The sequence below is a fragment of the Ictalurus furcatus genome, chromosome 3 (genome assembly GCF_023375685.1).
Source record: "Ictalurus furcatus strain D&B chromosome 3, Billie_1.0, whole genome shotgun sequence".
NCBI classification, from domain to species: Eukaryota; Metazoa; Chordata; class Actinopteri; order Siluriformes; family Ictaluridae; genus Ictalurus; species Ictalurus furcatus.
Genome location: NC_071257.1, coordinates 26,513,986 through 26,531,951, shown reverse-complemented (window position 1 = coordinate 26,531,951; position 17,966 = coordinate 26,513,986). Strand labels below are relative to the sequence as shown.

General features: G+C 38.7%; 1 protein-coding gene across 1 annotated transcript in view; it reads right to left on the bottom strand.

The window, feature by feature from the left end:
- The window catches only part of ldb3a (LIM domain binding 3a), a 51,345-nt gene that overhangs the window by 13,585 nt on the left and 19,794 nt on the right, over window positions 1-17,966 (bottom strand). Inside the window, exons 4-8 of the mRNA XM_053621438.1 lie at window positions 13,000-13,022; window positions 11,939-12,142; window positions 8,991-9,154; window positions 8,072-8,108; window positions 7,371-7,463 (exon numbers count right to left, since the gene is read on the bottom strand). Of these exons, the coding sequence (XP_053477413.1) occupies window positions 7,371-7,463; window positions 8,072-8,108; window positions 8,991-9,154; window positions 11,939-12,142; window positions 13,000-13,022 (521 nt within the window). The remainder of the gene's footprint in view (window positions 1-7,370; window positions 7,464-8,071; window positions 8,109-8,990; window positions 9,155-11,938; window positions 12,143-12,999; window positions 13,023-17,966) is intronic.

Here is a 17,966-nt window from a genome sequence, read left to right as displayed (position 1 = left end):
TGTGGTAACCTGGGAAAACCCATCTTCTTTCACTGTTGACCAAATGGGGAAGAATGTTGACCAAAATGGATTTTTTTTCTGCCTGTAACATCTATACTTTAAAGAAAACATAAATATATTTAACTGAATATTTTTTAAAACTGGGCTAGTCCATCTTCTTGCAAAGATCAAGTCTGGGTAAGGCGTCCGTTTAACAAATGTGCTGGTAAAAACAGTCGACCTGTCTATAGGTGTCTAAAACCTGAGCTTTTATCACACAGTGAATGTCAGGCTTTAATCATATTGTTGGATAGTTGGATAGATAATCAGTTCATTTTGTAATAAGGTACTGGCTGTCAAAATGACCGCAATGCTCCTGCACTACAGTCGGAATGAAATCTTTAAAAGCAATTTTTCACTTTTGGGGGTAACCAGATTTTAAATGCTAGAACTTTAATGGTAGATGTGATACATGAAAAATGAAAACCTGGAGTTTTTAGAACTATATGTAATAGAAAATTGCAAAATTGTGCCATGTGAAAGGTTTTCCCAGGATTCCACATATTTATTTATTAAATATTGGTAATGGACTGGATTTTAAGAAATTCTCAGTGGACATAATACAGCTCCATAATACAACAGACAAATGAGAGACTGTTTGAGATAACTCCCTGGTGCACAACTCAATAACGGTGTAACAGTGCACACAAATTTGGTATTGTCTCCTTGCTATAAATACTTAACCCCACAATCAATACGGTCTATACTTATTTCATTAGCGTTACCTGTTTGGTTTTTTTTAAATCTTCTATTACATTGTTAGATGAAGCATGGTCTCCTTTGTTCATCGTTGCAAAAGGTGACAATAATTCAGCAGCACTGTAGCTATATTTGCCCTCTGATTAGACAAGCTACGGCTCAGAGACACTGATATTTCACAGCTGTTCATCACAGCTGGGCAAGAGTGCACTAAAATGAAAACGCAAGATAGACCTTTTTACATCACCTCAACACAGCAGTACCTCGATTGTTCGTGTCAAAGTACGGATCTATGCATCATTTTAAAAGTAAGTAATAAAAGTAATAAGTGGTGCTCTTATTGTTACAGATTCATTTGGTTTGGAACATGCAACACAGATAATGGATGTGGGAGGAACCAAAAGTAAGTGAATGGATCTGTGGGTCAAAATGAAAGACAGTGGATGTAAGTGCAACAAAGAAAGAAAATCATCTCTGTGATTACAGGTGTATTATGAAAATCTTAAAATGTTATAAACTGGGCACTTCAGGTGAACTATAAACCAAATTTTAGTGGCTAAAACAATCTACTTTCAGTAATGGATATGTTGGTTGATTAATACACAGTACTGTATAAGTGATGGTGCTGAGGCAGAGGAGTGAAGATAAACGGCAGGCATTTAGCAGCAGCAGCCTGGTGGTGGACTGATGGCTGACCCCTCTTACACACAACCACCTCTCCAAATTCTCTCCATCTACTCTTCCTTCCTCCTAAACCCACATTAAATATAAACAGAGCCCCAAAATCATGAAAGTTATATTCTTCCTACATTGGTGTCATGAGAAGGGAAAAAGAGCAGATTGAAGATGATGGTTTCTGGTCTTCACAAATCACTTTCTGTGGTGAACTTATCAGATTATTCAGCGCTTTAAGTGCTCTAGATGACGAGATGTGTAGGATGAGTGTGTAAGCTGTGAGTGTACTAGGTGTATTGAGTAGGTGTGTATGTAGGCCATGTGTTATCATTAGTGGAGTGGAGGCAGGATGACAGCAGGGAAGAAGTGAGATGCTTGAACAGGACACACAACACAGGAAACAAGAGCAAGAACTATTTCTACTTCAGCATAAACTCAAGGGGTGATGACTGATACTACTACTACTATTACACCAAGCACACAGACACACACAGTGAACAGTGAACGAAAGAAACCTACAAACAAACAAAATGTATAAGATATGATACAGTGGTGTCTAGATATATTTTTTGATACAGGTAAAATAAAGATTAATTCAGTTGGCAATGTTTTCAATTTTCAAGTGATTAAAACATTCAACATTATAAAAGTGCAATAACTGAAACTTAATAATGACAGTGTTTGAATGATCCATTCAGAGTGTTAGCAGCATTTAACAAAACAAAAGGAGACATGGCTAATTAACATTGGCTCTGGCCAACCAGTGGTCTGGTGTACAGGGTTGCCAGGTCTCTTGAATAGTTCCACACCATCTACAGCTCAGAAACTGCACAAAAAGCCCCAAAAATTCAGGCACTGGAAAAGAGAGTCACGTTTTTCTGTTCATTGGAAACAAGTTGACTCTGGCAACTCTGGCAACCCTGGCAACTGTGCTGGTGTGATTCAAGGGGGTGTGTCATTCCTCTGTTAGCTAGCTGTGCTGTGAAAGTCATGTAGTGCTCTATTTTTTAAACCCCTGTAGCCTCTTAAGCTAAAGAGGAAGTTACATTTCAGAGGAAGGCGTGTGGGCATGATTAATTTTAAAAGTTTATTACACCTCGCATAATAGAAGCAGTGTTTTATGATGGACAGCCTGCATTATTATTCAGTCATATCGAATTGAGAGCCTTGTATCGAATGATATAATACACCTATCATTACAGCCCTAAGGAATAGATAGATAGATAGATAGATAGATAGACAGGCAGATAGATAAATAGATAGATAGCACTAACTGCTGCCTAAGAGAAGAATTATAATCATAATAAAACAGGCCTTCCCCTTCTACCAAACCGACCCCCTGTTCAAACTTTGTATGAAATGTTCCTTTTTTGACAAGAAACATGGGCAGCTAAATTCTGACTGGCTGTGGAGCTCATTTCTGGGCCAGAAGAATGTGAGCAAAAGTCTGAACTCAACAAATGAACCATAACCATGACAAATCTTGCAAATCTTTAAAATGATTTAATAATTATACATTTAGAGGCACTTTGCACATCACAAACTGCACCTTTAAAAAAAAAAAGAAAAAGAAATGTCTACAATGTGCAAATTGATACTGCCATTATAATGTACCATTTTTCCTTAGGGTACATTTCAGTCTTTGAGAAGATGGAAGAGTCATTTTAAGCAATACAGCACCACCTGCTGACTAATTTTCCAAGGCACATGTGCAGACTGCTACTCAGGGAGATCTGCATTGTTCTTGTAACAGTTTCACCCATTCCAAAACCAGCAACTTAATGACAGTCTTTGCAGTGTCTAGCTGGAACCTACAGGTTATTGAACACTCCACAGAGTCAGGCCCATTTCCACAATTTTAATCCTGGAGTATCACTCTGCTGCACTGCTGATGCTTTTCTTTCTTGATTCCACTTGAATCGACTAATCATTAGCTGTGATATTACTGTTAGTAAAGCATTCAATAGTATTGGGCAGTGGTACTCCAGGGAAAAATAATTCACACAGACAAACCTTACACTATATCTGTCTGGTAAGCTGTTAAAGCCTCAGTAAGTGTCCTTACATCCAAAGTATATTTACACTAATCACTGCCAAACTACTGTTCACTAATATCCCAATATATGAGGCCAAAATTATAAAATCACATAAATTCAACTTCTGCATTAGAAAACAAACATACAAGTGTCCAAAACCTTGGACATCTACAACAACTTTATAATGAGTGGGGCTTTATAAGGGTTATAAATGTGGATAATGCATGCTGAATGAAGCAGACACAGGAAGACATTTAAGAGACAGATGAAAGAACAACAATGGGAAAAAAACGACCACGTGTGAGTCTAGAGAGATATTTTAGGGGATGTTAGTTCATGGATGACTACAGATAAATGAAAAATAGATAGATAGATAGATAGATAGATAATATTAATAATAATCATCCATCCATCCATTTTCTATACCGCATATCCTACAGGGTCGCGGGGAACCTGGAGCCCATCCCAGGGAGCATGGGGCACAAGGTGGGGTACACCCTGGACAGGGTGCCAATAATAATAAGAAGAAGAATCCAAAAATGCATGAAAAATTTAAGCAAACAAACAAATAAACAAATATTCTACCAATAATGATACTGTTAAGAATGTAGTAGTAGACAAATGAATATAACGATCAGCAGTATGACTTGAAGGCTTAATAAAAACAATAAGGAATGTCTGATCTAAAATACTGAAAACAAAAAAGTAAAAAATATAAGAAATGTTGTGTGTATGCACGCACACACACACACGCACACACACACACACGCACACATTTCTACTATTTAATTGCTATTTGAAGTTTAAACAAAAATGCTTTATTTTCTAATACTGCATTAGTAACCTGTTTTTACTTGTCAAGTATTTTATAGTAACTATAAACTTACTATATACTTTGAAAACAATGCACCGTGATTAAGCCAATACTAAATTGTAAGACTGAATAGTGGGCATATATAATGGATTTAATAGGTTAATAACAGTACAGTTAAGACTACAGGGGGGAAATCCTACAATTGTGAAACACTGTGCAATAAATCTACACAGTGTTACTGCTGGTGAAGGAGTTAAAGTCTAATTTGGCATGGACAAATATACATATGAATTATGCCTTATAATAGAACAGATGAGGTGGAGGAGTATGAGGCATGTTGTGTATGTACATATGACTGGTTGAGGAAGAGAAAGAGAAATGAAGGCCAGGAGGAAGGTCAGCCATCAAGAGACACTCTTTCAGGTGAAGTTCCATGCACTGCATGCAAGTGCGGGTGGAGGGAGGCTCAGCGGAAACAGAAAAAGCCCAGATGAGAAAGGCCAAGCAGTTAGCAGTGGCGTTGATTGAAACCAAGACCAAAAAGCAGCCAACAACAACAGTCCATGGCACAGCCATCAGTATTTCCCTATGTCACAATCAGACAAGCAGAATTACCTTCAGAAACAAGTTCTTGAAAGGCTTATCGACTCTCTACTTGCAAATACAGATTTCCTTCTTGCCTCTATTATCTCTTTTGCTGGAAGGAAGCACAGATGGCCAAGGGTGCAGAGATCGTATGGTTTCCATCTCCCTGATAAGTCCTCTCAGCCACAACGCAGCTCTACAGAGAAGACGCTATTCCTAGGATTTAAATCTAGCTCCGCTCCTTTAATAACTGCTTGATAAATCTTGGCTTTTTTTTTTTACCCCCTTACACTGTATACTTATGACTGTATCCATACTTATGACTGAAGTAATATATCGCACTATATCTGGCTATACAGTGGTAAACTATTAGAAATGCTACCTCCTGAAATACTAAACTCTGCTTAGCTACAGTTGAGTGCAAAGGTTTGCATCCAGGAGAAATGAAAACATATCTAATGTATCTACAGATAAACAGAATTTAAAAAAACATTACAAAAAAGGCAAAAATACATTGTAGGTGTATACTGACATGAGATAAAGTTAAAAAGAAAGGGCTGATCCTCTTATTACAACTGACCATAAATGCTGCTCAAAGAACAGGAAAGAAGATGGAGGCAGTTGTTAAAGGAAAAATGAACCCTGAATGACTTGCACATTAATCTTTATAGTAATTAACATACAAGATTTAATGGCATCCAAGGCTTATTATGAAGTAAAATTTGAGGTGATTGTTTCCTACATTACTCACAATGTCGTGATAGTGGTGACAATGTGAATTAGATATTGCTTCCTCAGTACCTATAGAGAACCATGCAGCAGCGCTTTAGTCCTTTAGTCCGTCCAGCTCTCACACCTCCTCGTCTGTACACTCTGTTCACAACAGATCAGCTTCCAAAGCTGAAGCCATCAGCACCACTACGCTCAACATCTTGTAGGCTGCGAACTAGCCGAGCCGAGCCGAGCCTCTGCCATAACGCAGCGCAACTGCATCCATCGCATAGCTGCATCACATTCTGGAGCTTTCAGTCCAATGCTTGCTGTTTCCACTACTTCCATGTTGGATTTCTCATTAATAAGACAGAGACCATTGCTGGACAATGGTGCATGAGAAAAGAAGCTCTTGATGTTTTGTTTTTCAGCATAATAATGAAACACAACCATTGTCCACTATGTTTGAGATTGATGAAACCCCCCCCCCCCCCATTTTTCCCATCGGCTCAGAACGCAACTGCTATCTTGTTATGAGAATAACAAAAATACAGCACCGAGCAACAAATTAGCACCAGAAACACTAAACACACCACAGACATGTCAATATAAATATATTTAACATGTTTCAGCAAGAAGGCGTCTTTTAAGGGCATACGATCTATTCAGGAAGGAAAATCCAGACTGATGTTTTGTTGCTGTTTTTTGCCCACTATTAATAATTTAACATACACTATTTGATCAAATTTATTACTTGTGATACTGAGGGAACATCTGTGAATCATCTTCATTTGGTTCTAAGGGTATGCAAACCTTTGCACTCAACTGTAAGCTCTCAGAACAGCAAATGCTGTGAGTTTATATAAAGTAAAGGCTGGATTAACTACAAATACCTTCAAGAAACAGACATGTCTCAGGCTTTTAATAACTCTGCCTAGCACTATGTGTTCTTACGAACTTCTATTTAAGATCTGCAAGAAAGAACTGGAAGCTGAAGATCATGTGTCTACACTGCATGCTCTGAGCACTAAATATCTGCTCTCTCTATAAACTGTCTAAATCACGGGTGTCCAATCTTTTCCACAAAGGGCTGGTGTGGGTGCAGGTTTTCATTTCAACCAATGAGCAGCCACACCTGATTCCACCTGTTTAATCAGTTTATCTTGGCTATGAGAAGACTCCGGTTGGGGTTCTACTTGGTTAGAATGAAAACCTGCACCCACACCGGCCCTTTGTGGATATGATTGGACACCCCTGGTCTAAATGATCAATTATTCAGCAAACTGACCCCATTACAACGTACTACACTAATCACAATATCCAATCTACTATTTAAATGAATATTACATTAACAAATGAATGAAAATACACAGACCTAATAATCTCCACAAGCAGCTTGCTTAATTATCACTCAATCATACTTTGCCTTTAATCCAGATCTTTTTTTGCAGATTTAAACAGTTCCTATTTCAATCATTTTATCAAGCAAATTCAATAGAAGCAAAATGCCAAGAAACCTGCCCAATTTTTTTCAGTTAACAGTCCAACAGCTTTTATTTGCTGATTATCATAGACTCAGATACAGAGACAGCGTGAGGAAACATTACACAATGGCCAAGACATTCCATAAAACATTCTACAATCCAGCCACAACATTGTGAGAGTATACAGCGTGAATATGAAATCTGTCCATGGGACTGTGCTGATTGAACCAACTTTGTCTTCTCTCTCAGTCCTTCACTCTCACATGCTTTGCCTGTCTACTTTCCATGACATCATCTGCCTACCGCTGTCTGTCCTGAGCTCTTTAGTGAGCTAAGTTAAGGATTTGAGCAGACAGGCCATTGTGCCAGTTTTTCAGTTTGGCAAAACGAGGGCCTTTAGCTCCTGACTCAAATATTTCTCTGTGGCATGAAGAGAGGTATAGAGAAAAAGACAGAAAGAGAAAGACAAGAGGAGAAGGGAAAAGAAAGAAGTGAGTTACTGATGAATGATGATGACCTCCACTCCAAGATCACTGTCTAAGATCAGTGAGTGTTCAAATACACTCCACGTCCTATAACATTTTTCCTTAAATAAGAACACTGCTATCCAAGGTCATATCTAACACGTGAGATTATATGACTTTAAAATTTGCTGAATGACACAGTAGCTACTTGCGAGACTCTACAAAAAAGGGTTCTTCAAATGGTTCTTCGCTTACTAAAAGGATTCTAATTTGGACCTCTTTCTTATACTATGTTGTATAGTTCTACCCTTCTTTAAAAGTTCCTTTAGAGTGACAGCTAAAGAACCCTTAAGTCATACAGTGCATGACTGTGAGAATCATTAAAAATGCGTGTGGGTGGAGTATGAGATGATGTTTGTTTAAATAATGTTAAAGTTCAGCACAGAGAGGGGTCAGGCTAGGTAGGTGCAGGTCAGTCCTTTATGTTTCGAATCGAGTTTTATCACAACTAGTCAATAATACGATGTCTTTGGCCACCAGGTGCTGCTGCTGCTAGCTGCCTACCTCGCTCTTGTAAGAGCTTCCTCGTCTGGGTCTTGCACTGCAGAAGAAAAGAGCGAGAAGAAAAGATTGAAGAATATTAGAGACCAGTAATCCTTCACCATGATAAGTTTATTAATTACGCCTAGCCTTTCAGTGAAGAATTTCACCAGGTACTAAGAGAAACTGCTTGTTGTTGTTTACTTAACCTTCATGCTCTGTTGCAGAATTTGAAATAGATATAACAGATATAAGCCCTCTCTTTTGAATTTTATTCCAAAAACTAAAACTTCATCTCATTCTGGCAATTTCAAGGCGGATAATGAGACTTTTTCCAAGCAGATAAAGTTCAATGGACCATATTTGAGCGAATTTAGTTTAAATAAGCGCGCATAGTGAAAGAGTTAATACCAGAAATTGTGCTTATTGGTATTCAAATCTTAAATGTAACTACTCTACTCAGACAGTAGGGCAGAGTTTGCCGAAAACAGTGGCGTGTCTCACTTATGAATGATTCTGGCCTTCCATTTTTATGTGTGAGTGAGGAGCAGTATTACATCTGACAATTCAACATAATAATGACATGTTAAATTATTCAATGAGATTATTACATTCATGGATATAAAATTATTAATTACTAAATTGTACCATCACTTTTTCTTTTTTTTTTTGCACAGTAGACATCGAATGAGACAGCATTGTAATCAGAGACCTTGTTTATCACAAGGACCAAATTAAATATACATAAAATTACGTCCTTTAGACCAGTGGCACATCTCTACAGTAAAGAACATTCCTACTATACACTTAACATCATAATAATGAATCGCTGAAAACATTCATTATTTATATTGTTCCATTTTTAATAATGATAGCTAACAGTTTATTGTCGTGAACAGAACATGAAGGTTAAATGGTGTGTGGGTCTGGAGGGCACACTCACAGTATTCAGTGCCGGTGACATGGGCAAGGAGGCGGAAGGACTTGGACTGCATGTGGGCAGCTCTCCGTGCCCACTCAGCAGGCTCCAGCACTTCTCCGCTGGCATTCACAGCCTGATACACTGGGGAAGCACTGTCTACAACACGCTCTTTAACAGGCAGACTACTGTAACCACAGAGAGAGCCGCAACCGTAAAGCACACACTCCTCAGATGGCCCGAGGTTTACGTGAGTGTACTGAGTGACTGGGTTAACTGCAAAAAGGTCCTTTTATGATATGTATTAAATATTTCCCAGCTTATACTAATAGGTGTTAGTAGTTGTCATAGAGCTAACAAAGGTAAAGTTACTAAGTTTATCTGCTGTGTTTTCATCATTTGTGAATTACAATCTTTTCTATACTAAGGTACAGAGGGAAAAGGCAGCACTCTCTAGCATAAGCTGACAAGCGTAAGAGGAAAGGCATGGGACATGATTGCTTTCTAAACAGCAGAAGCTTGTCTAGTGCATCACTACCAGTGCAAACATTCAGTTCACATCAATCTCTTGCCCAGAAGGATGACATTAGAGAGTAGAGCAGTGATATTGTGGTTCCCGCACTTAATGTTTGACATATAAGTGAATAAAATCATTAACAAATCACCACACCAAATAGCCAAAGTGAACAAAGCCCATTTCAACAGACCTTCCTCCACTATTCTAATGGTCAGTGGTAAGTTTCTTTAAAACTACAGTTCCCAAGTATTGCAACAGAGAAGTGTTCACCCTCTCATCAAATCCTGAATGCAACATCCACAGCCAACAGCCAGAGTCAAAAACAGGCAAAGTTGGCCATGTTCTCTTGGTGGTGGGGGGTCAGAGTGACTCTAAACAATCGTGAGCATGTGTGAGCTCATGTATGCAGAAGAGGGTAGTTTGTGCTTTCTTCTGAGCGTGTGCTGTGACTTTGCATGAGCAGCAGTATAACATGGAGGAAGCATGTGCTAGCCCTCAACCTCCCTGGCTGGTAGGAGAGAACTAGCTTGTGGGTGGTAATTGGCAAAATGAGCAATTTGAGAGAAATTAGGGTTTTTAAACACCAAACACCAAAAAAAAAAACCTACAGCTCATATGGAATCATTAAGATGACAAATATTGTATGTTCTCATGAGCAACATCAAGTATATCATTCAGACCTATAACAGGTGAAAATGAGGGTTTAAGAGAAGCAGAGAAGTGAAAAGATTGTCAGAGATGAGGTGTGTAAACATGCTGGGTTGAATGAGAAAGACAAAGAGAGACTGCGCTGTGGGAGAATGAATGACCAAAGTGAATAATGAATACATGAATTGAGCTACTTACGAAAGGGGAGAGCCAGAGAGAGCCTCATCGCTGGGAAATGTCACCCAGCCAAGGCAGCAGAGGGGCACAGAGAGACAGCAGAGCAGCACAGAGGGACAGCAGAGGGGCACAGAGGGACAGCAGAGGGGCACAGAGAGAGGGTGGAGCCATGGATGAACATGAGTGAGGAGGGGAAATGAGACGGACACAACTGACCCATCAGACAGACATTTATGAAAAAGCTCTGTGTAGCTTTCTACAGAAACATGTTATGTGCCTATCATATACCACATACATACACTCTTAGAAAAAAGTGTTCTTTGTGGGTTCTTTGCACAGGTAAGGGTTCCTAACTTTCTAAAATGGGTTCTACTTGGAATCCTATTTGATAGTGAAACCCTTAAAGGTTCAAGGTATGTCTCCACAACAGAGGAGTTTCACTATCTGAGAAGGTTCAAACATGAGTTCTTTGAACAATTAAGGGTTCTGTCACAGGGTAATACATAAAGGAACATACTTTTTTCCTAAGAGTGTAAAAGCCGGAGCTGTAATATGTATAACATACAGTATTACAGCATTCACACCCCCAACAAGACCAAAACTCGGGTGTAAATCTGATCATGCCCATTCAACCGAAAGCCATTCTAATGAATAAATTATCATGATAATCAATGAGACATGTTAAGTTCATTCTAATACCAATCTTAGGTTACTACAGTCTGTGTGATTTTGTGTGATCGAGCTTTTACTAACTTCACAACTCATTCTATTCAAGTCCACTCTATCTATAGGGTTTAACATGAAACCAATGAATCTACACTACCAGTAAAAACATTTGGACACATTTGCTCATAGAAGAATTTTCTTCATTTTTGCTATTTTCTACTATTTCAGAATAACAATAATTAACTCTATGGAACAACACATGGAATTACACAGTGGCTAAGAAACTATTGTGTATTTTTGGCATCTTCTCTACCAGCTACATGAAGGAGTTTCAAAAAAAGTTCTCAAATAAGCTGAGTTTCTCATTGCTTCTCTAAATGAAAACTATTTGTTTGGGGAAACAATTACATTTTAAATAAAAATGACTATTAAAAATACATTATGATTCACAAATAAATTTACACATGGGCGTTAACTAAACTATTAGTATTTTGTCTTATATAACTATAAACCTTTATCAAAATGTCTTTAAGGCACTGAAAAATGTGTTGTGTCCAAACCTTTGACTGGAAGTGTACATAAAGCTGCACAGCTAGCTAAATAATAACAAAAGCTAATATCCACAAAAACACTTAGAGTAGCTGTAACAACACACATGAATACATGTGACTAGAAACATCACATACAGCTAGTGTTCCCCACAAACGCTTTGTACACGCTCAAAGCAACATGAAGTCTTACTAAAACCCATTCAGCAGTCCTTTGCATGTAACCGAACTACACAATCAACAGAAAATAATGGGTGTAAGAGAAAAATAATTGGCCATCTTGATGGAAATCTTCAGCACATAGCAGCAGCTGAACCAAGCACAGCTATTTGACCAGCACAAAGGGGAGGGAGGATGGCTCATGCAAGCAGGAGAGAAAAGACAAAAGAAAGGCAAGGCGGTGCATTTGGTCTTACCCGGACATTTCAGCCCCTCTGGCCTGAGACTGACCAGCGATTGCGTCCATGATGGCATCCTGCGAGTACATGCTAATCGGAGTGTTGTACTGGGCGTGGATGATGGTGGCCTTGCCTCCCGGCCCCTTCACTTCAATGGGCTTGTTGGTGGAAAGAGCCGTGTCCTTCAGGGCAATGGGGTTGAAACTGGGCACATACTCGTTGCTGTGGTGGTAGAGTTAGTTGGATGTGGGGAAAAGGTGAAAAAGAGAGGGGAAAGGGGCATGAAGAGAGAGCAAGGGAGGAGAGATATGTTGTAGTGATGGCTAGAGGGTAAGACATGCAGGAAAGAGAATGTAAAAAGTTCCTTTGCAGAAAAGGAGACTTTAAAGGAGCTATGGTGCAAATTTTGAATGTGTAATCTGATTACTCATTATTTGTTCTTGTATTTATGCTTAAAATAAAATCAATAGTGTCTTTTAGATACGTCAATGTTTTAACCTAAACTTAGAATTGACACAATGGGATAAGATGATTAATGCTTCTCGGGTTAATTCATCCTAAAACAATGTAAATTATATGCCAAAATTAGCATTCCAATGCATATAAATTAGCTCCTTTAAATACCAGAATAAAAAGCATCCTGCACACGTCAACTATCGACAACCAACCATAAATTCTGCCCATAACTCTTGTCACAACACCGTAACAGTTCTATGTCATCATCATGCTGGCCACAACCAATGATCAGAATGTAAGCTCTGAATATGACAAACATGCAGCTACAGAGGTCATCAGTCTATCCATTCTACAGTCCCATCATTCCTGAGCACACCATGACACAACACAGCGCCACACACTGACATATACATGAAGCATATGCTGGTATGAGCCAGACAAATCTGCTTTCTCAACTCTGCAAAGCAAGATTAATCACAGATTCACAAACTCAGGTAGACAGATTTCAACTGACAATACACAGAATGCTGTACTGCACAAAAATCAAGGATCTGAACACGCCACAGACACAGACATGCACATAAACACCACAGCACTACAGCACTCAGTGGCATGGTACTAACTTGATAGGCATGTTGGTAACAACCTATGGTTGCAAGAATAAAGAGAGATAGAAAAGAAAAAAAAAAACATCTGTTAAGTGAGTCACAATCTGATGCTGTGTCTGAATTTGTTCCTTCGCCATATTATGCACTACTTGGGGTGCAGTCATTTTGTAGTGGTGTTTAAATTTTTAATGGAGAAATTATACTCCATGAATATTTTACTATATTATTACCCATAGTACACCGTAAATCCGGTGTACAACCAATATACACTCCTTCCACACTACAGTGTACACGATATGACCAAAAGGTTGTGGACACCTGACCATCACACTTACATGTAGGCCTTCCCCAAACTGTTGCCACAAAGTTGGAAGCACACAATTGTACAGAGTGGTGACTCAAAGTTTAAGGCTCTGGGTTACTGACCAGAAGGTTGAGGGTTCAAGCCCCAGCACCACCAAGCTGCCAATGTTGGGCCCTATCTGCTCCAGGGGTGCCGTATCATCATGGCTCTGACCCCAACTTCCAAACAAGCTGGGATATGTGAAAAATTTATTTCACTGTGCTGTAATGTATGTAATGTGACACTCATGTGGCCTGCAGAGAGCCCTGTCCTCAACCCCACTGAAGACCTTTGGGATGAACTGGAACGGCAACCCTGGCATTCCCACCTGATATCAGTGCCTGACCTGTGCTCTTGTGGCTGAATGGGCAAATCCCTACAGCCATGGACTAAATCTGGAATGGGGTGTTTCAAAAGCACATCAGGTATCCACAAACCTGTGGTCATATAGTGTATAATAATTGCTTTTGAAAAGATCTGCTACTGCTGGGCCTCTATGCTGAATCTGGACATGAAAAAGTAAGTACACCCCAGGGAAATTATAGTTGTTGTTGTTTTTACATATTTGGACAAGCAAACATTTGCTCCTCTTTGAAACAGTGCCTATTAATAAAGCTAATACACTCTATTAAATGACATAACATTGACATTATGTAGTCATTTTCACAGTTTAAATTAACAAAAAAAAAAAAAAAAAAACACAGATCGGTCACACGGAAAAAAGTAAGTACACCCCTACATTTATCACACCTTCAAATCCATATAATTAAAATCAGGTGTTCAAGATTGGGTGCCAGTGATTAGAACCTGCTTAGGGAGTGCAGGTGGAACCTGTCTTATTTATATCCCTTTCATATCTAGTGTCTGGTGTTCCCTTTGTTATTGAGGTGTGTGGTGTCATCATGCCAAGATCTAAAGAGTTCTGTAAGGCCTTCAGAAAAAAGGTTGTGGATACCTAGGAGTCTGGCAAAGGAATGAAAAATATCTACAAATTATTTGAAATACATCCTTCCACTGTAAGGAAAACAATCTACAAATGGTGCAGATTTCTAACGACTGCTAATTTGTCCAGGACTGGCTGTCCCAGTAAATTCAGCCCAAGAGCAGACCATCTGATGCAAAAAGAAGTCTCCAAGAACCCCGAAAGTTCATTACAGGATCTGCTAGTAAGTCTTGCAACTGTTGGTGTCAAAGCGCATGCTTCTACAATCAGAAAGAGATTGCACAAATTTGAACTGCATTTGAGGTGTGTCAAGAAAAAGCCTTTGCAAGACTACAGTTTGCCAATGAGCATATAGACAAATACCCGGCCTTTTGGAATAATGTGCGCTGGACAGATGAATCAAGGATAGAGTTGTTTGGCAAAGACCAAAGACAGCTGTTCAGGAGAAGCATCTCATACCAACTGTGATGCACAGTGGTAGAAATGTTATGGTCTGGGGTTGCTTCACTGCCTAAGGGACTGGACAGCTTGCACTCATCGATTCAAGTATGAATTCTGCATCATATCAAAGAGTGCTTGAAGATAATGGGAGGTTATCTGTCCAAAAGTTGAAGTTGAACCAAAAGTGGACCTTTCAACAGGATAATGATCCTAAGCACGCTAGCAAATCCATCAAGGAATGGCTCCGAAAGAAGAAATGGAGGGTTATGGAATGGCCTAGTCAAAGCCTGGATCTGGACAGTACATACAAGAAACCACTCAAACATCTTGCAAATGAAAGAATATTACATGGGAGAGTTGTCAAAATTTCCAACAATCTGACGTCAGAAGAAGTTATTTCTACTAGCTTCTGAGGCCAAGGGTGTACTTACTTTTATACAGAAGAATATCACATCTATTGATATTTCTGTTGTTTGCCAAATTTGATCAAGGAATTATTCAAGGAAATGAAGAGAAAATCTGGTATAAAATTGTGGACAGTCATTGGGTGGGATATATGTTTACACACTTACAGTCAAAGAGTGAAAATGAATCAAACAGCGCTGCTAACAGGACAGAAACATAAAATATGCGTTCTCACTCAACTCACACAATTAGCAACACTATTTCCTCATGAAGTAAACATTGTCCTAATGGCCTCATTGGGCTATACTGAACTGCAATTTATTTTTCATCTCTAAAAGAAAAACCCTTCAGTGTGAACTCTTCAGATGATGCATTATTCATTGCTTGAAGGGTGAACTTTAGATGAGTTGTGAGAGGGAGCGGGAAGGATATCATATTGGTGTGACAACTAGACACATGAAACTTGACAATCCATGGCCTTTTATAGAGAGAGGTGTAACAGGTGCTCTCTCTCTCTCTCTCTCTCTCTCTCTCTCTCTCTCACTGCACTGATCTCTTTAAACTATCTGAAACATAAATGGCAGGTCTCAGAACTTTTATAGAACAGAATCCTCATACCACATAGAAACACTGACATTTATATGTCACAGGAAAGTAAAATGATATTTGTTCTACATTTAGTAAATCAGTAAGTGTCTGTTGATGTCATGGTGCAACATTATATTGCCAAAAGTTTATAGACACCTGACTATTACACCCATATGTGCTTTCTGAACATCCCATTCTAGATTTAGTCCCTCTTTGCTGTTAAAATAACCTCCACTCTTCTGGGAAGGCTTTCCCCTAGATTTTGGAGCGTGCTTATGGGGATTCAGCTACAAGAGCATTAGTGAGGCCAGGCACTGATGTCAGGTGAGGAGGCCTGGGGTGCAGTAAGTGTTCCCATTTATCCCAAAAGTGTTCAGTGGGGTTGAGGTAAGGACTCTGTGCAGGCCAATCAAATTCTTTGACTCCAACCTTGGCAAACCATATGTTCATGGATCTCATGGGTATAGTCATGCTGCAAAAATGTTTGGGCCCCTTAGTCCCAGTGAAGGGAAATCTTAATGAAACAGCATACAGAGACATCCTATACAGTTGTGTCCTTCCACCTTTGTGGCAACAGTTTAGGGAAGGCAAACATAATCGATAAATACTGATCTTTAATAATAGAATTCCAGGATGAATAAAAAAAATTTAATGTATGTATCCTCTACAAACATTTCAAAACAGCTTTAAAAAATAAATCACCCACCAAAAGAATACCAAACTGTTCAGGGCTTATGAAAGGGACAGGACACAGTTACGCATGCAGGAAAGATTTTCACGATCAATGTCTTAAGATTAGAGATGCACCGATGTATCAGCCGATAATAGTTTAAAAACATCCGATGATCAGGGCCGATTATATCCTGTCAATCAAAAGAGGGCGGGAAAACACATCAACTTCGTGCTGTGTGTAAAGATGATGTCTCTTGTGTGGAATGATGTTAAAACTGCAGCCTGTAATCTCTGTAATCTCTGCACTGCTAAAAATTTTACACCGGACACTGCAGCAGTGAAGCGGGAGTTTCGGCGTCGAGTCGAATTTTTTTTTCCCTGCGCTGCTCGCGCTGAATTAAAGCGCCAGTACACCGTTGAAAGATTTAAATGAAGATGAGTTTACAAAAAAGTATATATATATATTGCACAGAAAAATATATTTGTAGAGTAGTATATTTCATATCCAGTTAATGTTAATATATAAAAAGAAAGTTGATTTTATATATTACCAGTTTGATGTTCAATGATGAAGTAGTAATGCTTTTATTTGTGGTGAGTGAATGTGAGACTAACAGGAGGTTTTTTAGACTTCAGTCAATGTTAATATGAATTAATAACATTCAATAAGTTAAGAAATCTTACTTTAATCTTCAGAATTGAGTTCATGTGTTAATGTTAATTTGAGTAATGTGTTTTCTGTTTATGAGACCAGTTACTGTGAAACAACTTGTTGAAATGGAGAGAATAAAGTTTTTATTTGTATTTCCTTCAGAATTGTGGAATTAATTATTATTATTTAAAAGAAGGCATAAAAGGCAGAACTATCGGTTATCGGTATCGGTTATCGGCCGATATCACTCTGAATAATCGGTTATCGTATCGGCTGAGAAATTTAGTATCGGTGCATTTCTACTTAAGATACACTAAGCATTTTTGTTACTTGTTATGTTCCACAGATTTTAACACGAATGAACATTTTCAGAAATGAATGAACATCTGTGAAACTGGTCACTTAGTTTGTCTCCTGTGGGCACGTAGTGACCACTACTGTTGTCACTTGTGGAAGTGCAATGTCCAGAGTTCCAAATACACTAAATGTTGTGGCTGATTAACAAAAATTTCTGTCTTCTTTGTGCCCTAAGGATGTGTAAATTTTGCACATCTATTGTAGATGTATAACAATTGAAATTTGTAGAATATAAGGAATGTGTAGCATGTCATTAGACCTTGAGATCAGTGTCAAAGTGTCCTGAAGGTGGATCATTAAACTGGGCTTTGTTACCTTTGGAGTAAATCCTTTTTTTTTTCTTTCATATTTTAATTCTGGTGTGGATTTTGATTGACAACAGTTTAAAAAAAAAAAAAAAAAAAGATTGAAAATGTTATGCCTAGAGGAAACTGACTTTTACAAAACATAGTCTTGTGTCAGAGCACCTGTTGGAAGGCAACCAATCGGCTGCAAGTGTTTGTGGTGTGTATAGTACATCACGCATGACTCTGGCGTGTGTGAACCCAGGCCTGAAGAGAGTTCATGGCCTAGACGGTATG